Source organism: Pan troglodytes, chromosome 3 (genome assembly GCF_028858775.2).
Source record: "Pan troglodytes isolate AG18354 chromosome 3, NHGRI_mPanTro3-v2.0_pri, whole genome shotgun sequence".
Lineage (NCBI taxonomy): Eukaryota > Metazoa > Chordata > Mammalia > Primates > Hominidae > Pan > Pan troglodytes.
The window spans coordinates 59,169,320-59,195,992 of NC_072401.2; the positions used below are offsets into that span (position 1 = coordinate 59,169,320).

The 26,673-nt window shown below is 39.1% G+C and overlaps 1 protein-coding gene across 5 annotated transcripts in view; it reads right to left on the reverse strand.

The window, feature by feature from the left end:
• Positions 1-26,673, reverse strand: part of MOB1B (MOB kinase activator 1B) — an 85,541-nt gene that overhangs the window by 6,817 nt on the left and 52,051 nt on the right. For 4 of the 5 annotated variants that reach the window (XM_001159188.6, XM_063809582.1, XM_063809579.1 and 1 more), the window contains 4 exons: positions 22,270-22,436; positions 11,304-11,397; positions 6,046-6,179; positions 2,046-2,209 (listed from right to left, as the gene is read on the reverse strand). In XM_001159188.6, coding sequence (XP_001159188.1) covers positions 2,046-2,209; positions 6,046-6,179; positions 11,304-11,397; positions 22,270-22,436 — 559 coding nt within the window. Of the gene's footprint in view, positions 1-2,045; positions 2,210-6,045; positions 6,180-11,303; positions 11,398-22,269; positions 22,437-25,713; positions 25,848-26,673 lie in introns of those variants that run through there. The other variant, XM_063809580.1, reaches the window with a different exon arrangement.

A 26,673-nucleotide genomic window follows, 5' to 3' on the forward strand; every position in this document is an offset into this window, starting at 1 on the left:
TAAGGCTAGTAAATAGAGGCTTGTCTACACTTCTGATCTTCTGCCATGGTAAGGCATTCTTAGTTTCAATTTAATTCATTTATTAGCATCTATCATATGCCAAGCACTACAGTTAAATACTGGAGAGAAGCATTAGAGGATATTTAATAACAGGACCAAGCCCAAGATTTGTAGAGTCTGGGCCAAGAACACAAATGGGTATATATCATATGACTAAATTACTAAATTTTATATTAAGCTAGAATGTTGTTAAGTAAAACATGCTCTATCCTCCTACCTTAACAAATATACTTTCACAGCGACCAGGAGAACAGATTCAAACTTAGAATTCTCCAGACTCAGGATTCTGCACTGGAAAGTAGTGACATGAGGAAAGCCAGCCCCAGGTGCCTAGCCCTCAGAAAACCTCCCTGCTTTTCCAACCCCATCCACCCTGCACCTCAAGAGGTCTCACATACGAGTGTGGACACTTTGGGTAATGTCCACATGCCCTCAGAAACAGCTGCCATCAGCAAACCCTCAGGCCTAGAGGTATACATATCAGAGACGGGACCCGCCCTCAAAAGAATGGAGCCCAGAAAAAGATGCATGGAGACCCTGGAAATACATTTTGGACCATGTGGACAGAGAATTCTGGGCTTCAGGTACCCAAGCAAGCAACAGAAGGGATCTAGGTAGGCATATTCTTAGCCCTATGGATTCCTCACTCTGTGGGGAGGGGTGCAGGCTGTGGAAGGACCAGAGCAGGTATCTTTAAATTGTGGGGCCCAAGGCAGGTGCCCCCCTTACTTAATCAAACAGTGATACTGTATAATGGACCTACCTTTAAGAAGCTCACAGTGTCCTGAGATACAAAAAGAATCAGATGTGGTAAATGCTATGTATCAATCCCTTGCTATTCGCTAGGAGTTGGGAAACACAGTGTAAGATCACTGAGTCCAGTAAAATTAACCCTTCTGGAGGGAGAATATACTCTCTTAAACCACCACAACCTGAACTTTAGCAATCATGTTCTGCCTAAACCAAACACAGATGCAAACTTTAGGACAACATTTTCTTTGTTCCTGAGTTCTGGACATGGGATACCACAGTAAAGTAACTGTTGAGAGCAACAGTTTTGGCAAGTTACAATCTCCTAAAGTATGTTTATATAGGTAAAATGTGTGCCTTCAGTGTGAGGAGTGTGTACAGGGGGAAGATGGATACAAATTTCTTAAGAGAACAGGGGAAGTGGCAAAGGCATTTATAAATATATGCCTGTAGATACACAAAAACAACACGAATTCAAGATGTTTAATTGTTTATTCTCCTGATGACCTTCTCAACCTCCAACAACAATAATAGCAACAATAAAAAACTGGTCAGCTCTTTTATTTCCACCTCTTTTTCATTTTTGCCTGTTATTTCTCTTATTATTAGAGCACGGTGAGAATACTGTCACTGCTCTTAGTCTACATTTCTAAGGCCAGTTATTTGAAGACTAAAAAAAGAGGAAGTTAACTAGGAAGTCAGACCAAAGACTAATGGCCCTGTGGCACAGAAACATTCTTTGTGACATATTTTTCCCTCAGACATGATGGATAGTCCTTAACTTAAAACTTATTTAGAATGTGGTTTTAAAAAAAACAAAAGGACAAAAAACAGATGTGATATTCAAAACCCATTCCTGCACCAGAGTCCGCTAATAAAGATCCAGGGCAGACTGCAGTAGGAGAAGTACTAAAATGCCCAGGAGAACCAGTTCATCCACAGATCTGCCAAACTAGTCAGATTCATTATCCAGTCCCTCCATATGGCCTGTTAACTGAAGCAAATCCAAGGCACGACTTTTCGAATCCATTTTAGACTTGCATACCATCAACTTGGAAACTAATAAAATTTAGAAACAAAAAGTCAGTCCTTATCATCATGGAAAACTGTAGAAGAGGATGCAGACTACAGAGATATGGCAAATTCCATCCTGACAGTGTGAATACAGTATTTACCTTAGAACTATGAAGATAAATGCTTACCCTGAGCACCAAAGGCCTCCTAATCCAACTTACCTGGACAAAAAAAATAAAGTGCTTGAAAGATGTATTTAGATGTGCTTCCTCCTGAAGCTGGATCACAGGGTCAAAATGCTGATGATAAATGTGAGCATAAACCCTAAAGAGGCGTTTGAGTATAGTTTTTGCCACAGACATGAAATTCTTTGGGAACGGGACACCTAGAAAAGAGATAAACAACTCCCTCTAGTAACAAGAGATGACAACAAGACAATGAGTTTGTCGGCAAAGGGCAACATAAATTACCAAGACAAGGCTGAAAAGAAGTAGCATTTATGAATTTATACATATACCCATTATACCTTTTCAGAAGTTCTCAACATGTCATGAATGAAAATAAACTTCAAAGTTTTTATGGTATAAGAATTAGTCTTCATTACAGCCTGTTATGTCTCTAACATACTACCACCACATTTCTAAAATGAAACACACACACACACACCCAAGATGGTAGTGGAGCTTAAACTCACACTCAGATCATCGGATTTCTTAAGTCTCAATACAAATATGTGCTGAACAGAAATAATGCATTAACCACCTTCAGTTTTGTTTAAAATGCTTGCAGTTTATATTGTACTTTTTTCTATGGGAATTACTTCATTACTACTCCAGGTCTACATTTGTCCTGAAATTAGCTGCATTCTCTATTCCATCGATTTGTAAATTACAGCACTTTTACAGCACTGAAATACAAAAGCAGAAAAATAGAAAATCCCTGTGGAGAAGAGGGAACTCTTATATACTGTTGGTGGGAACACAGATTGGTATGGCCACTATGGAAAACAGCATGGAGGTTCCTAAAGAATTAAAAATAGAATACCATATGACCCAGCAATCCGTCTTCTAGGCATATACCCAAAGGAAATGAAATAACCCAGTCATAAAGGTATCTGCACTCCTATGTTCACTACAGCATTGTCCACAATAGCCAAGATATGGAAACAACCCAGGTGTCCATCAACAGATGAATGGATTTTTAAAACTGTGCTATATATACACAATGAAATATTATTCAGCTACAAAAAGAGATCTTGCAATTTGCCACAACATAGATGGACCTGGAGGATGTTATGCTAAGCGAAACAAGCCAGACACAAAAAGAAAAATATTGTATAACCTCACTTATATGTGGAATTTTTTTTAAGTCAAATATACAGAGATAGAGAATAAAACAGTGACTACCAGGGGGAGTGGTGGAGCTAAGTGAAAGGACAGAAAGTAGCAGATACGTAAAATGAACAAGACTAAAGATCTAATGTACAACATGAGGACCATAGTTACAAATAGTGTACTTAGTGTACTGAGGCTGGGCAGTGACTCACACCTATAATCCCAACGCTTGGGAGGACAAGGTGGGAGTATCACTTGAGCCAGGAGTTCAAGACCAGCCTGGGCAACATAGTGGCTCCTTGCCTCTACAAAAAACTAGAAATTAGCTAGGTATGGTGGTGTATACCTGCGGCCCCAGTTACTTAGGAGGCTGAAGCGATAGGATTGCTTGAGCCCAGAAGATGAGGCTGCAGTGAGATGTGACTGTGCCACTGAACTCCAGCCTTGGCAACAGAGTGAGACCCTGTCTCAAAAAAAAAAATTTAAAAGAAGAATAGTATACTGTATTCAGGATTTTTGCTAAATGAGATTACAGCTGCTCTTACCACAAGGGGGAAAAAGGGTAACTATGTAAGATGATGGATATGTTAATCTGTTCCACTATAATAACCATTTTATTATGTATAATCTCATAACATCATGTTGTATACCTTAAATATATACAATAAAATTTATTTTAAAAAATGTATAAAATCCCATATCCTTTGTTAAACTTACTAAATGATGCAGATTGGCAAAACAGCCAATATTGGTACTACTGGGTTCAATGTCATCATATTGCCATCATATTGCTATTGCTCATTTAAAATTATTATAGTTCACAAAGACACATAAGACAAACCAAAGTGAAAAGACAATCTATAAAATAATATGCCCTCCTCAACAATATCGGTCATGAAAAACCAAAAATGACTAAAGTGCACATTTCCAGATCAAAGGAGGCTAAAGAGACAACAAATAAATGAAAACAAATATAAAAGATTTCCTTTGCTTATAAAGTACATTATTAAGAAAACCTGAAAAGCCCAAATAAGATCTATATAGTATAGCATCAGTATAAATTTCCTAAGTTTGATATCTGTACTGATTTTTTTAAGGAAATACATATTAAAGTTTTTAAAGGCATCATATACGCAACTTACTCTCAAACAGTTTAGGAAAAGGAATGAATGAATGTATGTGTATGTGTGAAAGAGGCTAGGGAGAGGGAGAGGGAAGGAGGAAGATGTTAACAACTAAGAATCTGGATGAAGGGTTTGTATGATTCTTTTTACATTTCCTTGTATAAGTCTTGTAAATTTTCTAAATGTTTGAAATTGGATCAAAATAAAAATTTTACAACTGTATTATGAGAGAGAAGAGATAAGGTGGGGACACTCATCCAACCCTTATGATTGAGATAGATATATATATATATATGTAATTCAGTCTTGAAAAATTGCTCTTTTATTAAAAAAGTTCCAAGTGGTTAATGCATTCAATAAATATGTTTAAAATACTCCATAACAACAACTATTTATATTGTTGTCACATTTTTTTTTCAAAAAAAATCATAAAATGTCAAAAAGTTCTAACATTACAGGAGCAGACTCTTAGCTTTTTGAGACAATCAGTTGTCAGAAGTTTGAGAAGGCAAAAACATGACTATCTAAATGTAAACAATTTCTACTTGATAAGTCTGCCCTTAAAAGTAAATACAAAAAAGCAAAGTCACTCAGCCGATGATACAGCAACCCCTCAAATCTTGTTTTCTTCTCACATAGCTTAATATCTGAATCTGTAAGATTCATATTGTGGGTCATAAATTCAAACTCCCTTTTGATCACAAATATATTACTAAATAACACTGGATAGAAGCCATATGAACTTCCCTAAATAAGTAGATACAACTGTGGCAGATGTTATTAGCTATCTACTCAATATCCATTCTCTTTTTTGGGCCAGATTTTGTTACTATCCTAGATATACTGATCTCATCATTTAAAATTATAGAGAGGGTTCCCAGTACTTTGGGAGGCCAAGGTGGGTAGATCACTTGAGGTCAGGAGTTCGAGACCAGCCTGGCCAACATGGTGAAACCCTGTCTCTACTAAAAATGCAAAAAAATTAGCTGGGCGTGGTGGCACGCGTCTGTAGTCCCAGTTACTTAGGATGCTGAGGCAAGAGAATCACTTGAACCTGGGAGGTGGAGGTTGCAGTGAGCCGAGATCACGCCACTGCACTCCAGCCTGGGCAATACAGAGAGACTCTTGTCTCCCAAAAAATGAAAAATTTAGATTAAAATAAATAAAATAAAATAGACGGTTTACCTTAATGTTCATGATAAATTTGGTATGAAAAACACAGAACACCTGTAAGTGCATAAGATTAAAAATATATGTTATGTATGGTAATTTACCATGGTTCCTAGAATGGGAATAACCCTCCATCTAGAACTTTCTACTGAAAGGGCTTCTTAAGCCTTTCCCTTACTTCAGGGAAGTAAGTTTATTCTCAATGATGATCATAATTTTTTTTAAAGTATTAAAAAATGCTATCATTGTCTGAAAATAAACTCAGTGATACTTTAATCTAGAATATCATCAAAAATAATTACCTTAAGAGAGGGAGATCATTTATTTTCTAATAAACCTATACTTTCAGCTAATTATGCATTTAAAAGCACTAAGTTAAAGGGGAAAAGCTCAATTCACACAGGATCACTTGCTTATTTTACCACTGGGTTAACAAACTTTTGTGCCTCTTCTTGGGAACTGCGTAACATATACATATATCAACACAGCCATAAAGAACTCTCCAACTAGATATAGTGGAAAGAGGGAGGAAAATTCTATAAACATATAAAAGATAAATCATGATGGATCCCCCTTACAAAAATTAATTATACCAATTTTTGATGGAAATAACGTCTCATCATCCAACTGGTCCTGAACCCAAGTCATCAAGTAATCAATATACTTTGGTGCAGAGCACTTAATAGGTTTCTTTATGTTCGTTCCATCTGCCCAATGATACTCATATCTGCATTGGAGAGATAAAAAGCACACAGAAGATTAGTATATACCTATACACAGTGTATATATTTTATGTATCTATATTACTAATGTACACACAGACATGTTTTCAACACTCTGCTCCTCCAAATAAAGATACATTTTTAAATACCCAGTGGACTACTTTGCGTTTATCACAATCCAAACTAAGTAGATCCCAACAAACTCATGTTTTGTTTCTATGCTCTCCTCACATGTCCATTTTTTTTACATAGCCACCATAAATAGCATTTATATTTTAGAATCAGACATTATTGTAGTAGAAAAACTAGCTTACTTCCTAGTTCTATGATGACTACTTTTGGACTTTATGGTTGTTTTTCTTCCTTAAAAACCACTTCTCCTTACACAGTACAATTCTTTTTAACTTGGGGCTTTAAATTTTCGGTTAAGGATAGAGAATGACACAGAAGCACCAAAATAAGATTAATGAAGATGAGAATGATTTCATATTTGAGTACATTTAACTGAAGATCTAAACATGTCTTTAAAGAAGGTCCAAAGAAAATTTGCAACCCAAATAAAGGCTTTTGGTATTAGCAGAACACCACCATCCTTTGATTCAATAAACATCTAATATGCACCTTCCATGTAAAAGATACTAAGAACAAGAAACACTAAAATGAAAGACACTTTCCCTACTCTCAAGGAAAACAGGCTAGTAGAAAATGCAGACTCAAGAGTGAAGATGTAAAAACAGTGTAAGAACCCTAAAAGAGGCCGGGCACGGTGGCTCACACCTGTAATCCTAGCACTTCAGGAGGCCGAGGCACGTGGATCACTTGAGGTCAGGAGTTCGAGACCAGCCTGGCCAACATGGTGAAAACCCATCTCTACTAAAAATACAAAAATTAGCAGAAATCGCTTGAACCAGGGAGGAGGAGGTTGCAGTGAGCCAAGATGGTGCCCATTCCAGCCTGAGCAACAGAGTGAGACTCCATCTCAAAAAAAAAAAAACCCTAAAAGAGTTACACACACACATACCGAATTTTGAGATAAGGAAGATGCATACAGGTGAAACTCCAAAGTGGAAAAATCTCTAAACTGAACTAGCATTTAGTATTTTAGTTTCCAAAAGGTTACTCCTGCTGCTTAACTTCTCCCTTTGATTCAATTCTACCCTTGTCCCCAGAGTTTGGGCTAAATGACAGGTCAGTGAGCCTGGGAAAGGAGATGACAATATATAATAGAAAAATACTATAGGGTATTTTAAACAATAAAAATTATCTTCGGATAGGATAAATGAGGATGCTTTCTATTTAATCAGAACTACTTATACCTGAACAATAATACTAAACAAGCTATACCTGAATTAAACATTCTGTAGACAACCTTACTGCCAAAAGTGGGGCAATAAGGATGAAGTCCACTTTGAAGGTCTCCAAGGAGATACTTTCCAACACCTCTTGATATCCTGTTTTTACTGTTTAGTCACTTACTTTCCAACACCTCTTGATATTCTGTTTTTACTGTTTGATCACTTTCACAGTCAAAATCACTTTCACAATCAAAAGATTCTAATAAAACACTAAAGTTCTTAGTGCAATTTAAGCCTATTGTATCTCCTTGTTTGCTCCTCTTAGGAGCTAGAGACCATGAATGGTAAGATTTTAGCCATCATTATGCTTTTTTTTTTTTTTTTTTTGAGACAGGGTCTTGCTCTGTAGCTTTGGCTGAAGTACAGTGGCACGAGCATAGCTCACCGCACCCTTGAACTCCTGGGCTCAAGCAATCCTCCCATCTTGGCCTCCCAAAGTGCCGAGATTACAGGTGTGAGCCACCATCCCCAGCCCATCATTATTCTTAAGAGACAGGCACAACCATGTTTACTACCTTATGTTAAGAAATCTTAACATTTTTAATCTTCCCTCACAATCAAGTTTTCATCTTGTCAATCATTTTCAGATGTGTCACATTCATATTTAAATGTAAAAATCAGAAACAGACAAGGTAAACCAAAGAATAATTTTCAATATCCTGAAGTATTTTTAAAAAATATTAACTTTCAATATCCTAAGGCTTTTTGAAAAATAAAATAATTAGGCCGGGCGTGGTGGCTCACGCCTGTAATGCCAGCCCTTTGGGAGGCCGAGGCGGGCGGATCATGAGGTCAGGAGATCAAGACAATCCTGGCTAACACAGTGAAACCCCGTCTCTACTAAAAATACAAAAAATTAGCCGGGTGTGGTGGCAGGCACCTGTAGTCCCAGCTACTCGGGGGGCTGAGGCAGGAGAATGGTGTGAACCCAGGAGGCGGAGCTTGCAGTGAGCCGAGATCGCGCCACTGCACTCCGGCCTGGGTGAAAGAGCGAGACTCCGTCTCAAAAATAAAATAAAATAAAATAAAATAATTGTATATTGCTTAGACCTTTAGAGTTTACAACTAAGACTCCCTAATCTTCTTTTTCTTTCGTCGTGTTTATACTTAGAATGACTTCCTTCATTCTGTAGCTCTATTTTGCCGCGATGCCTTTCTCATTCTACCTTTGACAGACTATTCTCTTTGAAATGTATTTCTGTCATCACAGCATGAACTTGTAAACTGCAAACTCCAATTCACAATTTCTTTTTTAATAATAATAAAAATCAGTAACTGAGGGCCAGGTGCAGTGGCTCACCCCTATAATCCCAGCACTTTGGGAGGCAGAGGAGGGCAGATCACTTGAGGTCAGGAGTTTGAGACCAGTCTGGCCAACATGATGAAACCCTGTCTATACTAAAAATACAAAAATAGCCGGGTATGGTGGCATGCACCTGTAATCCCAGCTACTCAAGAGATTGAGGCAGGGAAGATCTCTTGAACCTAGGATGCAGAGGTTGCAGTAAGCCAAGATCGCACCACTGCACTCTAGCCTGGGCAACAGAGCAAGATTCTGTCTCAAAAAAATAAAATAAAAATAAAAAAACAGTATCTGAGAACAAAGTTCTACGAGCCATCATTCAATACCACTTTGCAAGGGGCTTAGCATTTATTAAGTATTAACAAATGCCTCTCCTAGGCACAATCCTGCATCTGCTGGTAAAAATGAAGAACTATGACAACAACTACATCTTCTTAGCACTAATGACTGGGAAATGTCACGATTCTCCCAAAAAAAAAAAAAGGGAGAAAGGAAGAGAGGGAGGAAAGACAAGAAGAGAAGGAAGAAGAAAAGAGACGTAGAGAAAGAAGAAAGAAGGAGGGAGAAAGGAAGGGAACGAAGGAAGAAAGAAGAGAAAGAGAGGGAAGCAGACACGCAGGCAGGAGACCACACAGCTTTAACACTATGTATGCACACATGCATGCACACAGGAGCAGAGACAAACAGCTCTCAAGCCAGAAGAACTGGCTTTCTTAGAAGGCAGTGCTATTTAATTTCTCAAGGCATAACTAACCACAGAATAGAAAAATTAAAGACAACTATTTTCACAAGTGAAGCTTAACCAAAGTGAACACCAGTAATACTGGCAAGAATTAATACTAAAGGGGGACTGATTTCATTTCTAAATGCCCCCGTTCCTCTAAGAAATCTTCCCGAAATAACAAGTAACAGAAATTCACACTCTAGCTTTGATGATAAAACTAGGAGACACCTATGTCTTTAAATTACTTTTTTTTTTTTTTTTTTTTTTGAGACAGAGTCTCACTCTATCATTCAGGCTGGAGTACACACACTGGCACGATCTCAGCTCACTGCAACCTCACCCCCACCTCCCAGGTTTAAGTGATTCTCCTGCCTGAGTAGCTGGGATTACAGATGCACACCACCACGCCCAGCTAATTTTTCTATTTTTAGTAGAGACGAGATTCACCATGTTGCCCAGGCTGCTCTCAACCTCCCGATCTCAGGTGATGATCTGCCAGTCTCAGCCTCCCAAAGTGCTGGGATTATAGGCGTGAGCCACCATGCCCAGCCTAAACCACATTATTTTTTAAAGGGACTATCTTGACTAGACTTTTCAAAAAGGCGAGGTGGGGAGTGTGACAGTTCATATAAGTTCAAACAGGGTGAGGAGAGAACAAAAAATGCACCTGCAACTACAAACCCCATACAAAGTCCACAGAAGACGTTTCTCCAAAGTAAACAGTCCCGTGACGGGTAAAAACCACAAACATACTTCTGCAGGAAGAGGTGTAAATGGAGGAAGGGAATTGACAGACGCTAGATTTTGAATAGCTCTGCAGCTATACTCATCTCCATGGGCTAGAAAGAAGTGAAGGTTCAAACACAGCTTTGTGTCTTTCCTAGTGCGGTCTTCCTTTCTCTTTACTGAGAACTGCCAACTTCTTTTACCTCTTCATATGGTATCTCCATATTTTTCCTGAGCTACAATATTATACTTCTGTTACGGGGTCTTTGATCATTTGACTAAATTCTTTGAGTCTACGGCAATGCATAGAGCAATATTCTTATAATGAATGTTGACATATGATGTAAAAAACATGTATGAAAGGCCTTACATTTAGGTACCACTAAATAAATGGTAACTGTCATTGCTATTATTAGTAGAAGTAATAATAAAAGCCAGTTTCCAAAATGTACTGATTCAACCCACATTTTTTGGGTGTTAAAACAAGGTGGCAAGCTCTGTCCTTGCACCAAAAGGGAATTAAAAGAACAAATCCAACAGGTTAAATAAAACATATATGAATAGTGTAAGAAATATAACAAACAAATTTCATTACAAAGGTAAAAAAAGTTAGTCTGATGAAATCAGAAGGCTTTGACAGAGAAATATTTGATAATAGAATTGAAGATCAGTAAGATTTTTTGAAATATTGACAGAAAATGACAGGAGTGAAATGGGAGAGAAGAAAAATGTCCAAGAGAAGAAGAGAATAAGCAAGCTTCCAGAGAAGTACGTAATGGAGGGAACAGCAAGGTATTTCCAGTAATCCAGTTAGGACAGACTAGAGAAGACACATAAGCAAACAGAGGAAAGGCAAGATGGACAGTCACAAACCCCAAGCTAAGGAATCTAGATTAATAGTCACTGGCAAACCTCAGAAAGAGACGATAAGTAGAAAAATTATATGGTCAGAAACTTCGTTCTTCTTTAAGAACCGTAAAATAATGTAAAAATAAGAAACTGATCATTAACCATGTCTTACTTTGGGCCAGCTGACATCACTGGACAACTCTCTTCTGTACAGAAGTCTGTGATAGTTCCATAAAGCATGTTGATCTGATTGAAGAAATCCACAGCTGTAAAGCAAGTATCAGTTGTAAGTAAAACAGAATGGCTAAATTTAAAATGAAATTTTAATTGTACTTGAACAGAATAGGCTTACTGGCGTTCGTTCCCCTACAAAGAACAGGTGAAAACCATACACAGAAGTATCAATACATTGAAATGAGGAGCTTGTGTTCATCAAACGACTCCCTTGAGAGCAAAAAGGCAAGCATAGAGATGAAGAGAGTATTTGCAACACATACAAACAACAGAAATCTTATATCTAGAATAGATAAAGAACTCATATAGATCAATAAGAAAAAGACAACACAGCTGAAAAATGTGAGACAATTTTAAACTGTCACTTCACAAAAGAAATTTCCAGGTGGTCAAATGTCCTATGAAGAGATGTTGGTAATCATGGAACTACAAATTGAAATGATAGTGAGATGCCATTCCATAGGCCCTAAAAAGGCTAAGATTTATCTGAAAATGCAACAAGGCAAGAATCCAACACATTCTTAAAGAACCAGGCTGGGCACGATGCATCACACCTGTAATCCCAACACATTCACAGGCCAAGGCTGGAGAATCGCTTGAGCCCAGGAATTCAAGACCAACCTGGGAAATACACTGAGACCTCGTCTCTGCCAATAAAAATAAAACTAGCTGGGCATGGTGGTGCATGCCTGTGGTTCCAGCTACACAGGAGGGTGAGGTGGGAGGATTCCTTGAGCCGAGGAAGTCAGGCTGCAGTGAGCCATGATCACATTACTGCACTTCAGCCTGCGTGATGGAATATGTCTCAAAACAAAAACTAAGCTAAGTATTAAGATTTATAAAGCACAACGAATAAAACAGTATGATTTTAGTACACCAATGGAACAGAAGAGAGACCTAGGCAGTTACAGAAACAGATGCAAACACAGATGAAACATTTGATTTATGACATAGCCATCATTGCAGAATAAGCAAAGGACAATCTTTTCATAAATATTTCTGAATCAACTGGTTATTGCTATGGGAAAAAATAAAACCTGGCCAGGCACAGTTGGCTCACACCTGTAATCCCAGCATTTTGGGAGGCTGAGGCAAGAGAATGGCTTGAGGCCAGGAGTTCAAGACCAGCCTGGGGAACATAGCAAGACCCCATCTCTGCAAAAAATATTTTAAAAATTAGCCAAGTATGGTGGTGCTCTCCTGCAGTCCAAGCCACACCATTCAGAAGGCTGAGACAGGAGAACTGCTTGACCCCAGGAGTTCGAGGCTATAATGAGCTATGATTTCACCACTGCACTCCAGCCTGAGCCAAAGAACGAGACCTTGTCTCAAAAAAGAATAAAGTAAAATGAGGCTGGGCGCGGTGGCTCACGCCTGTAATCTCAGCACTTTGGGAGACTGAGGCAGGTGATCACCTGAGGTCAGGAGTTCAAGACCAGCCATGATCAACATAGAGAAACCTTGTCTCTACTAAAAATACAAAATTAGCCGGGTGTGGTGGCGCATGCCTGTAATCCCAGCTACTCGGGAGGCTGGGGCAGGAGAATTGCTTGAACCTGGGAGGCGGAGGTTGCAGTGACCCGAGATCGTGCCATCACACTCCAGCCTAGGCAACAAGAGCAAAACTCCGTCTCAAAAAAATAAACTAAAATGAAATCAAATAAAATTTGACTCTTCACTCATGTCATACCCAAAAAGCAATTCAAAGTAGACTGTACCTCTAAATGTGAAAGGCAAGACAATTAAGTTTAAAAGAACATAGAAAAATATATTTGTGACCTTTGACATGTATATATTTCTTAAAAAGAGCATAGGCCAGGCAAGATGGCTCACGCCTGTAACCCCAGCACTTGGGGAGACCAAGGCCTGGGGAGGATCACTTGAGCCCCAGAGTTTGGGATCACCCTGGGCAACACAGTAAAATCCCATCACTACAAAAAATTAAATAATAAATAAATTAGCTGGGCATGGTGGTCATGCCTGTAATCCCAGCACTCTGGAACACTCTAGGAGGCTGAGGTGGGAGGATCGCTTGAGCCAGGAAAGTTCAAAGCTGCAGTGAGCCATGATATCATGCCACTGCACTCCAACCTGGATGACAGGGCAAAACCTCCTCAAAAAAATAAAAATTTAATTTTAAAAAAAGAGAACAAAATGGACTAATCATAAAGGAATAGTTTCCAGGTTTCATTAGATTTGTTCCTAGGTTGATATTTTTGATGCTAATTTTTTTTTCCTTTTTTTTGTTGTTCATTTTTCTTTTTTTGGCCTCTATTTCCTGGTGATGAGATATTCATAATTTTATATTGACCCAAGAGCTGACAACCTCATTAAACTCATCTATTAGTAATAATAATTATGGTCTTTTAGATTTTCAACATATTTTCTTTTCCAAAAAGGGATTTTCAGAACAATCAACATATTTTTTATTGGCTATAAATGAAAAGAATAATTCTTTCTTCCTTTCCAGTCAGTATATTTTTTATTCTTTTTCTTGCCTTACTGAATTGGTTAAGACTCCAGTAATTGGCTGGGTGTGGTGGCTCACGCCTGTAATCCCAGCACTTTGGGAGGTTGAGGTGGGTGGACCATCTGAGGTCAGGAGTTGGAGACCAGCCTGAACAATATGGTGAAACCCTATGTCTACTGAAATACCAAAAATTAGCCGGACATGGCAGCATGCGCCCGTAGTCCCAGCTACTCAGGAGGCTGAGACAGGGGAACTGCTTGAACCCAGGAGGCGGAGGTTGCAGTGAGCTGAGATCACGCCACTGCACTCCAGCCTGGGTGACAGAGTGAGACTCCGTCCCAAAAAAAAAAAAAAAAAGACTCCAGTAACATATTGGTGGTGGATATCCTTGACTCTTTCCTAAATTAAGAAAAAATTTCAACATTTACTATTATAATGTTATAGCTATTCTGCAAATAGGTATGCTTTATCAGAAGAAAGTTCTCATCTATTACTTGATAACCCTTTTATTATGGATTTTGAATTTTAGCAAATGGTTTTTCTGCATGTATTGTTGTGATACAATTTTTTTTCTCCTTGATTTTGGCTAATGCAGTGAATTACAATGACCAATTTATATTTTTTTTCTAATTTATTTTTGAGGTAGGATCTCACTCTATTGCCCAGGCTTGGGGTGCAGTCAGAGCTCACTGCAGCCTCCAACTCCTGGGTTCAAACAATCCTCCCACCTCAATCTCCTTGAGTAATTAGGACTATAGGCATGCAACACCACACCTGGTTAACTTTTTAAATTTTTTATAAATAGTGGGACTCGGCCAGGCACAGTGGCTCACGCCTGTAATCCCAGCACTTTGGGAGGCTGATGCAGGTGGATCACCTGAGGTCAGGAGTTCGAGACCAGCCTGACCAACATGGAGAAACCCCGTCTCTACTAAAAATACAAAATTAGCCGGGCACAGTGGCGCATGCCTGTAATCCCAGCTACTCGGGAGGCTGAGGCAAGAGAACCGCTTGAACCTGGGAGGCAAAGGTTGTGGTGAGCTGAGATCATGCCATTGCACTCCAGCCTGGGCAACAAGAGCAAAACTCCACCTCAAAAAAAAAAAAAAAAAAGTGGGACTCACTATATTGCCTAGGCTGATCTGAACCCCCTGGCCTCAAGCAATCCTTCCACCTTGGCCTCCCAAAGCACTGGGATTACAGGTGTGAGCCACAACCTGAGGCCCCTCAGATGCTAAACTAACCTTTGTATTTCTGGAATAAACTCAACTTAGTCATAATGTATTATATACACTTTTAAAATGTTACTAGATTCAATTCACTAATACTTTTATTAGAATTTTTACATCTATGTTCATTTCAAAAGTTAGATGACCTAGTTCCCTTTCTTCTAATGTTCATGTAGAACTCATAAAACTAATATTTTTTCCATTCTCTGTAAGAGCCAAAGGCTGGCGTTATTTCTTCCTTGTTTCATGGAAATACTACTGTGGCAAGGTTTTTAAATAGATTACAATTTTTTTAAGTTATAAGATTATTCAGATTTTTTATTCTAGTGTTAATTTTGATAAGTTGAATTTTTATAAGAATTAGGTTATTTCAATTAAATTTTCAAATTTATTGGGATAAATTTATAACTTCTTCACAATATTCTCTTACAACTTTTTTTTTTTTTTTTTTTGAGACGGAGTCTCGCTCTGTCGCCCAGGCTGGAGTGCAGTGGCGTGATCTCAGCTCGCTGCAAGCTCTGCCTCCCGGGCTCACGCCATTCTCCTGCCTCAGCCTCCCGAGTAGCTGGGACTGCAGGCGCCCGCCACCACGCCCAGAGAATTTTTTGTATTTTTAGTGGAGACAGGGTTCCGCCGTGTTAGCCAGGATGGTCTCGATCTCCTGACCTCGTGATCCACCCGCCTCAGCCTCCGAAAGTGCTGGGATTACAGGCGTGAGCCACCGCGCCCGGCCTCTCTTACAACTTTTAATGCTATGTAAGATCTGGTATGTATTTACTTTTTTATCCCTGATATTGGTTATTTGTGCTTTCTAATATTATTAAATAATTAATATTTTAAATTAATATTATTTTTAAAATATTAAAATATTTTTTCTTGATCAATCTTACCAGGAGTTATAAATTTTTAAACTTTGCAAAGAACCACTTTTTTTTTTTTTTTTTGAGATGAAGTCTTGCTCTGTCATCCAGGCTGGAGTGCAGTGCTGCAATCTTGGCTCACGGCAACCTCTGCCTCCCAGGTTCAAGTGATTCTCCTGCTTCAGCCTCCCAAGCAGGTAGGATTACAAGCACCCGCCACCACACAAGGCTAATTTTTGTATTTTTAATACAGACGGGGTTCCACCATGTTGGCCAGGCTGGTCTTGAACTCCTGACCTCAAGTATCCACCTACCTCGGCCTCCCAAAGTGCTGGGATTATAGGTGTGAGCTACCACGCCCAGCCCAATTCCCTTTATTGTATGTTTCTTTTCTATTTTATTAACTTCTGTTCTTTACTGATAACCTCTTTTAACTTTTTTTTTTTTTTTTGAGACGGAGTTTCACTCTTGTTGCCTAGGCTGGAGTGCAATGGCACAATCTCAGCTCACTACAAGCTCTGCTTCCTGGGTTCAAGCAATTTTCCTGCCTCAGCCTCCCACGTAGCTGGGATTCAGGCATGCCCCAACCACGCCCAGCTAATTTTTGTATTTTTAGTAGAGATGGGGTTTCGCCATGTTGGCCAGGCTGGTCTCGAACTTCTGACCTCAGGTGATCCACCCACCTCGGCCTCCCAAAGTGCTGGGATTACAGGCATGAACCACCGCACCCGGCCTCACCTCTTTTAACTTTCTTTGCATTTAATTTGCTGTTGTTTTTCCAACCTCTGGAGATGGATGCTTAGTTCATTAACTTTTAATATTTTTCCTTTTCTAATATATGTATTTATGTAAGGCTCTAAATTTCCTCTAACACAGCTTTAGCTATAATATATCCCACAAGTTTCCATATATAGTATTTTCATCACCAAATTTCAGTTCAAAATATTTTCTGATTTCCATTGAGATTTACTTTTTCCAAACATATACAGATTTCTGTTTATTACTGCTTTCTAGCCAGATTCCACCATGGTCAGAGAATGTATTGGTTTCCATTTTTGAAAATGTACATATATATACTCTTAGGTGCTTAGGTCATGTGCTCCTAGGTCAAGTCTGTTAATCATGTTGCTCAAATTTTTCTAATTCCTTACCAATTTTTTCTTCTGCACTTTCTATCTGTTACTGAAAGAGGCATGTTAAAATCTCCCATTATGACCATGGATTTGTCTACTTCTCCTTTTAGTTCAGTCGACTAATATTAACAAACTTTTGAGATGTTATTAGAAACATATGCATTCAGAATTTTATATACTATTTGGGAATTGAACCAGTTATCATTTTAAAATATCCTTTTTTATTGCTTTTTGCCTTAAAAGTCTACTTTATCTGACATAACACGACTATCGGGATTCTTTGGATTAGTGTTTAACTTTAGTTTCAACCATTCTATATCTGTATATTTAAAGTATGTCTTGCAGCATTCAGATTTGTTTTGCTTTGTAATCATCTTGACACATTGGTGTGTTTGTTTGTTTGGGTTTTTTTTTGTTTTGTTTTTTTCTTCTTTTGTGATGGAGTCTCACTCTGTCACCCAGGCTAGAGAGCAGTGGTGCAATCACAACTCACTGCAGCATCCATCTTCTGGGCTCAAGCGATCTTCCCACCTCAGCCTCTCAAGTAGCTGGGACCACAGGTGTGTGTCACCATGCCTGGCTAACTTTTTTATTTTTGGTAGAGATGGAGATTTGCCATGTTGTCCACGACGGTCTCAAACTCCTGGGCTCAAGCGATCCTCCCACCATGGCCTCCCAAAGTGCAAAGATTACAGGCATGAGCCACCATGCCCGGACAATCAACTTTTGTGTTGGACCATTTTGTCCTTTACATTTAATACAATTACTATTGATAATATTTGGATTTCAACTTACTATTAATATCCTACTATTTGCTATCTATTTATCCTACTCATTGTATGATTCTTCTCTCCTTACGTTTTTATTAATTCTATTTTATTTCATTTTTTTAGAGACAGGGTCTCACTCTGTCGCTCAGGCTGGATTGCAGTGGTAGGATCATGGTACACTGCAGCCTTGAACTCCTGGGCTCAAGTATTCCTCCCACCTCAGCCTCCCAAGTAGCTATGGCTACATGTACGTACATCTCCGGCTAACTTATTCTTTTCTTAGAGACAGGGTCTTGCTATGTTGCCTAGATAGCCCTTATTGCTGAATTTAAGAGCTCTATGTATATTTTGGATACAGGTCCTTTACCATGTATGTGGTCTGCAAAGATTTTCTGCTAGCCAGTGGCTTCATTTTTTATTTTCTTTACAATGTCTTTCACAGAGCAGAATTTTAAATTTTCTTTCTCTTTTTTTGTTGGAGACAGAGTCTCACTCTGTCACCCAGGCTGGAATGCAGTGCCACGATCTTGTCTCACTGCAACTTCCACTTCCCAGGCTCCAGCAATTCTCATGCCTCAGCCTGCCAAGTAGCTGGGACTACAGGGATACACCACCATGCCTGGCTAATTTTTTATTTGTATTTTTAGTAGAGATGGGGTTTCATCATGTTGGCCAGGATGGTCTTGAACTCCTGAGCTCAAGTGATCCACCCACCGTGGCCTCCCAAAATGCTGGGATTACAGACGTGAGCCACTGTGCCCGGCCTCTTAAATTTTCATGAGGTCTAATTTATTAATTTTTTTCTTTTAAAAGCACACTTTTGGTTTTGTATGTAGAAACTCATCACCAAATCCAAGGTTGCATAGATTTTTCTCCTGTTTTTTTTTTTCCTAGAAGTTTTATAGTATTGTGTTGTATTTTTAGGTCTATCATTCAATTCATGCTAATTTTTCTGAAAGGTGGAAATCTGTGTCTAGATTTATGTTTCTGCATCTGGATGTCCCAGTGTTTCACCACTATTTGTTGAAAAAATAATCCTTTCTCCACTGAATTGCCTTTTCTTCTTTGTCAAGATCAGCTGCCTACTTATATGGACCACTGGTCTCTTTCATAAATTCAAACAGATTTTTCTGTGTTCCATTTTGAACATATTCACTTTGAGATCACATTTAGACATCAAAATAGTGTTATCAGGTAGAGTTTTGACTAATTCGTGAAGCCTGGGGAGAGATCTCAACTACAGTGATGAATGCAAGAGTCCTTGGTCGGTAAATTTTTATTTTATTTGTTTAGAGAAGAGGTCTCCCTATGCTGCCCAGGCTAACCTTGAACTCCTGGGCTCGAGCCATCCTCCCACCTCAGCCTCTGGAGTAGCTAGGACTACAGGTGTGAACCACCATTCCCAGCTAATTTATTTTATTTTATATTTTTGTAGATACAGATTTTGCCCAGGCTAGTCTCAAACTCCTGGCCTCAAACAATCCTCCCACCTCGGCCTCCCAAAATGCTGGGATTATAGCGTGAGCCAATGCACCTAGTCTCTCCTTATATTCTTCAGGATTATTTTTTATTATTCTATTTTTCTCCTGTATTAGCTAAGTAATTACACTTTCACCTATTATTTGGATATAGATCTTATCAATAATTCCCTTTACTCCTCTATGAACCTGAAATGTTTACTGAATCACTGCCAGTGACTGGAAGTATCTGTCCTGACTCCAACCCTATTCACCTACTTCATCAAGTGTCATTTGGGAAGATTGCTATAAATAAGGAAAATTTTCAGTCCAACACTTCAGTTAAATGTTGTATTTTCAAAGCAGAGTATGTCCTAAGCAGATGTTCTAATGCTTCAGTCCAAAGCAATCTTTGTCCAGCTGTAGTAAAATCATAGAACTACTGTGAAATTTTAAGAGTTCTCAAAGTTCTAGGCGTTTCAGTAGTGCAGTAGTCCTCCTTTATCTGTGGTTTCATTATCCATGGTTTCAGTTATCTGTGATGAACCATGGGCTGAAAATATTAAATGGAAAATTTCAGAAATAAACAATATATAAGTTTTAAATTGTGTGCCATTCTGAGTAACGTGATGAAATTTTACAGCATCTCACACCATCTCACTCCGTCCGCTTGGGATGTGAATCATCCCTCTGTCTAGCTGTATACCTGCTCATTAATCACTTATAGTAGCCACCTTGGTTATCAGAGTGAAGGATTACAAAAAGGGTTAAGTAAAGCACAATAAGATTATTTTGAAAGAGAGAGACTATATTCACATATCTTTTACTACAGTATAACTGTAATTGTTCTATTTTATTAACAGTTGTTAATCTCTTGCTGTGCTTAATTTTAAATTAATCTTTAATAAATTTTAAATTAAGCTTTATGAATTAAGCTTTATCATAGGTATGTAGTGTATAGGAAAAAACACAGTGTACATAAGGTTCAGTACTATCACCGGTTTCAGGAATCCACTGGTCATCTTGGAATCTATCCCTAGCAGATAAGAGAGGTACAGACACTCAGTTGTGGCAACTGAGAAAGAGACAGAATACAGACAGAAAATTATTTGCTTTTATATTTAAAAGTCAGACTCTACTGTAATATAGAAGCTCTATACAGCCTTCCTTACATTTTAAACATGAGTAAATGAACTCTCAAATTTTACAAAAAGGCACAAATTAGTACAAAAAGAACGTACACATATATTGGAGATTCATTCTGAATATTGTCTTGGAGATGACACAGAAACATCTTAGAAATACGGCAGGCCTCATCAATAAAGCAAACAAATCACTTTATTTCAAATAACTAGACTCTCTTGGTCCAGGAGGATAATCACATAATAATAACATGGCTCTTGTGTAAATGCTGTCATGGTAAGTTTTAAGACATCACAATAAAATCCCCTGGTTCCTAAAAGGTATTAGAGGGGGGCAGCTCAATTTACAAATCCCATGACATAGTTCAAATTATAATAAGAGGCCATTAAATATAAGAAAAATACTGTTTTGCATTTCCTTAAAGCCTAGACATTTTGTGTATGCTTTCAATGAAATTTCATTTTACTTTTACTAAATTCAAATAAATTTCCTTTAATTATAAAATTCTATTATTACTATTTTTTTCACTAATGTTGAAAACCCTGAAGCTTTTATTCCTCAACTTTCTCTGGCTTAATTCCCAAGAATATAATTACTATTCATACGTTATTCTCTGTAGGAGTTAAGAACATCTCATAAATATATTTTACTAATTTCATAAGATGACTACTTGATATCTTTTTTTAAAAAATAAGCACAACTGGCCAGGCGTGGTAGCTCACACCTGTAATCCCAGCCCTTTGGGAAGCTGAAGCAGGTGGATCACGAGGTCGGGAGTTCGAGACCAGCCTGACCAACATGGTGAAACCCCATCTCTACTAAAAATACAAAAATTAGCCGGACATGGCGGTGCGTGCCTATAATCCCAGCTACTCAGGAGGCTGAGGCAGAAGAATCGCTTGAACCCAGGAGGCAGAGGTTGGAGTGAGCCGAGATCATGTCACTGTACTCCAGCCTGGGCGACAGAGCAAGAGTCGATCTCAAAATAAAAATAAAAATAAAAAAAGCACAATTAGACAAATAACTGAGTATGCCACTGAGAAAGGCAATTTAGTATAGTGGTTGACTCTATAGACTCTGAAATTCTATAGCTGTATATTTGATCCCAGGCTCTTCCATTTAATAGCTATATGACCTAGGCAAGTTACTAATTGTCTCAACTTAATCTATCAAACCGAAATAATAATCATACCTACATCATAAGGTTATAAAGATAAAATAAAATCATCCACGTAGAAAGGAGAGTGGTATGTCTATACAGTGTTTGACACATGAAAAATTATTATAATGAAGATAGTAAATCTATGCTTTGTATTAAAATAGGAAACAAGATTTCATAAAATTCCATATTCAGAAATAAAATAACAAGGACTGGATGTGGTGACTAGTGCCTGTAATCCTAGCACCGTGAAAGGCTGAGATAGAAGGATCACTTGAGGTCAGGAGTTCAAGACAATCCTGGACAACATAGTGAGAACTCCATCTCTACTAAAACATGTTTGTAAATGAGCCAGGCAGGGTGGTATGTGCCTACAGTCCCAGCTACGCTAGAGGCTGAGGGTGGGAGGATTGCTTGAGCCCAGGAGTTCAAGGCTGCAGTCAGCCATAACTGCGCCACTGTACTCCAGCCTTCCAGCCTGGGTGACTGAGTGAGACCCTGTCTCAAAAAGTAATAATAATAAAGTAAATAAAGTAACATGAAGGTTAAAGTTAGATTGAGATATCACTCTTTTATGATATTAGCTTACTAACTAAATCCTAGAATGGACAGCACCAACACTCACCAACAATGAGGCTATTACCCTAATTCATAGGCTACTGAGAAATAAAAAGGCTACTTACTGTTAACTGCAACCCATTCATTGAGATCTTCCCCCTCAGGAAGCATGACAGCCATCCGAAGGTTGCCACTGCCAAGTGTGGCTTCTGCGTGTTTTAAGAGCTCATACTGGTGAGAACCCTCTGGAATGTTCTTCTTTGGTTTAAAAGTTTTAGAAGAGCGACTACCACTATGAATAGAAAAGAAAAAAAAAGGGTTTAATATTTAAGGCATGACATTCAATAGAGTCATTCATCAAGCATTAGACCTAAACTGTATTGGCTTAAATCCCAGCAATAGAATTGCTGTAACTACTGTGCTCTCCATCCAAAACTCCTACAAACTTTCTCTGCTGTGTCTAGTTAACTCACAAAAAGAAAAATTTTTAAGCTGTAACTAACACCTCTTCTCAATAAATTAATGACTCAGGATTATAAACTGTAATCTAAAAAACAAAAAAGTACTTCCATGATAAGTTTTAGTTATTTTATTCCTTTCACTCCTATTCTAAGTCTCTCATTCTAATAAAATAAATTTGTTTCCTTCTTAAAAGAAATATAGAGATACAATTTGATATCAATAAAACATAAAAATCCTGGAACAAGAAAAAAAAGCTACATGTTCAGCCAGGCACAGTGGCTCACACCTGTAATCCCAGCACTTTGAGGCAGAGGTAGGCGGATTACCCAAGGTCAGGAGTTGGAGACCAGCCTGGTCAACATGGCGAAACCCCATCTCTACTAAAAATGCAAAAAAATTAGCCAGGCATGGTGGCAGGTCCTTGTAATCCCAGCCACTCAGGAGGCTGAGGCAGGAGAATCGCTTGAACTCGGGAGGCAGAGGTTGTGGTGACCCAAGATTGTGCCACTGCACTCTAGCCTGGGCGGCAGAGTGAGATTCCGTCTCAAAAAAAAAAAAAGAAAAAGAAAGAAAAGAAAAGCTATATGTTTTTCTACCCAATTATAGGAAGTATCAGTAATCAATTTTAGTCCAGAATTCTGGTTAAGCAGTTAAGTAGCTAGACATTCGTGTGGCTGGTTTGCTCCAATTTCTGAATGCTTAAGCACACACAGAGACACAGACACAAACACACACAGCCTATGTGTATGTGTATATATACACATAAATATTTTTTAATGGATCAACTGAAACTAGGCTTCAAGGTGGTTTTAATAGTTTTTAAGAGAGCTGGGCACCTCTAGTTCCAGCTACTCAAGAGGCTGAGGTGGAAGGATCCCTTGAGGTTGTAGTGCACTATGATCACACCTGTGAATAGACACAGCACTCCCCCTTGGGCAACATAGCAAGACCCCCATCTCTTCAAAAAAAAAAAATAATAATAAGGCAGGGAGCTGAGTGTGGTGACTCACACTGGTAATCCCAGCTACTTGGGAGGCCAGAGGCAGGAGGATTGCATCAGGCCAGGAGTTCGAGACCAGCCTGGGCAATACAGTGAGACCCCCCTCCATCTCTAAAAAAATGTTTAAAAATTAAGCCAGGTGTGATGGTGCAGCCCGTAGTCCCAGCTAGGGACTAAGGAGGCTGAAGCCAAAGGATAGCTTAAGCCCAAAGAGTTCAAGACTGCAGTGAGCAATGATCATGCCACTCTACTCCAGCCTGGGCAACAGAATGAGGCCTGCCTCTTTTAAAAAAAAAAAAAAGAGAGAGCGATTTTTAAATCTTCTGTTAATACTAGCAAATTTTTATCAAATTAGGGGTCACCCCTGTCCATTATTCTCCTTCATTTCTCATGAAAGGGAACAGACTGGAAAAAAAGAGGCTGGAGAAGTGGGAACTTTTTTTTTTCTGGTTTTTTTTTTTTTTGAGACATAGTCTCGCTCTGTCACCCAGGCTGGAGTGCAATGGCACGATCTCAGCTCGAGAAGTGGGAAAACTTTAATGTTATTAAATTCACATCATCAAAAACATCTAGGCATTTGAACATATGAATACGGAAGTGGAATTCCAAAAAAAAAAAAAAAACACATAAACAATGGTTACACTTTCCAAACTCTCCAAAGCTTTTCACTCTACCTCCTCTCAAGTTTACACCCCCAACCCCAATCCCTCCCTCTTTCCCTAAGATAAACCAGTAGTTCTCAACCCCTGGCTGCATTACTATAATCATCTGAGGAGCTGTCAAAAAGTACTGAGGATCTTGAAATAAAGTAAGAATCTATCAGTCAACCTGAATATACAATTCAAGTAACAGGTATTTTTCATTCTAAAGTACTAGCATTCTCATTTAAATGTAGGTCTCTCCATAGGTGTTTAATTAGAATTAAACTGATGTTCCTCATAACACACACCCTCTCCTATCTCTACTCAACAGCAAAAGGATCACTTTAAAAACACTCATCACAGGGCTGAGCACAGTGGCCCACACCTATAATCCCAGCACTTTGGGAGGTCGAGGCGGGCAGATTGCTTGAGCCCAGGCCAATCTGGGCAACATGGTGAAACTGTCTCTACAAAAAATACAAAAATTAACCAAGTGTGGTGGTACACGCTTGTAACCCCAGCTACTCAGGAGGCTGAGATGCGAAGATCACTTGAGCCCAGGAAGTCAAGGCTACAGTGAACCAAGATCACGCCACTGCTTTCCAGCCTGGGTGATAGAGCAAAACCCTGTCCAGAAAAATAAAAATAAAAAATTGACCCAGCACAGTGGCTCTTCCCTGTAATACCAGCACTTTGGGAGGCCGAGGTGGGAGGATCGCCTGAACCTAGGAGTTCAAGACAAATCTGGGCAACACAGTAGGGCTCCCTCTCTAAAAAATATATTTAAAAATTTTTTTCAACCAGAGAATCAGGAGCTAAAAGAAAAAAATTTAAAAATAAAAACACTCATTAGATTATGATACATCTCTGCTTAGAACAACTCAGCGACTTTCCAGTGCAAAAGTGTAAATCCAAAGGTCAAATATTAGATAGAGTCAAGCTCTAGGCCCACACTAGAGTGCAGAAATTCTTCAGTTTAATGAGACAATGTATTAAACACCAAATTTGCTCCCAGCATCTCTAAAATATAATTATAAAAATATAAATGTTAGATATGGCAGTACACGCCTGTAGTCCCAACTACTGGGAAAGCTGAGGCAGGAGCATTGCTAGAGGGCAGGAGTTTGAGACTAGCCTAGGCAACACAGTGAGGCTCTGCCTCCAAAAAATAAAAATAAAATGAAATTTAAAAATTTATTTATATAAATATAAATGGTAATATAAATAGACATATGCCTACCAAGCTTGAAACTTACTTTATTTTCCTCTTTCTAACCCTTTATCAAAATTTCGCATAAGACACATACTTCACTGGGCGCAGTGGCTCCCACCTGTAATCCCAGAACTTTGGGAGGCTGAGGCAGGTGGATCACCTGAGGTTGGGAGTTCAAGAACAGTCTGGCCAACATGGCGAAACCCTGTCTCTACTAAAAATACAAAAATTAGCTGGGCATGGTGGTGCGCACCTATAATCCCAGCTACTCTGGAGGCTGAGGCAGGAGAATCGCTTGAACCCAGGAGGCGGGGGATGCAGTGAGCCGAGATCACGCCATTGCACTCCAGCCTGGATGACAAAGCAAGACATCGTCTCCCAAAAAAAAAAAAGGACACATACTTCACAAACATATTTTACAAAAAAGACATTTTACTAATTTATGTGTGATTAATTAGGAAAAGAGGTCTCCTATAACTAATGTGGTGCAAACCTTCAGACAAAGTGTTAAGTATATTTCCTTTAATTAGCACACAGCTGAGATGGCTGCAGCAACTGAAGATGTGACAAGCAGCTCTGAAAATGGCTGGCAAGAGTACATGAGAACTACAAGGACCTCAGCTGTGTCTGCACTCAGGTAAGTCCGAGCCTCACCTCCCCCAGAGTCATCTACTAATCAAACCACTCTGCCCCGACGTTTTAGGCTTCCAATGTTTTCTTGATCAATTCTCCTCCCAGAACTTTATACTTTGGTAGAAAAAATAAAATCTAGGCCGGGCACAGTGGCTCATGCCTGTAGTCCCAGCACTTTGGGAGGCCGAGGTGGGCGGACCACTTGAGGCCAGGAGTTTGAGACCAGCCTGGCCAACATGGTGAAACCCCGTCTCTACTAAAAATACAAAAATTAGCTGGGTGTCATGGCGTGCACCTGTAATCCCAGCTACTTGGGAGGCTGAGGCAGGAGAATCGCTTGAACCTGGGAGGCGGAGGTTACAGCCTCCCAAGTAGCTGGGATTATAGACATATGCCACCATGCCCAGATCGCACCACTGCACTCCAGCCTGGGTGACAGAGCGAGACTCCATCTCCAAAAAAAGAAAATCGGCCAGGCACAGTGGCTCATGCCTGTAATCCCAGCACTTTGGGAGGTTGAGGTGGGCAGATCATGAGGTCAGGAGATGGAGACCAGCCTGCCCAACATGGTGAAACCCTA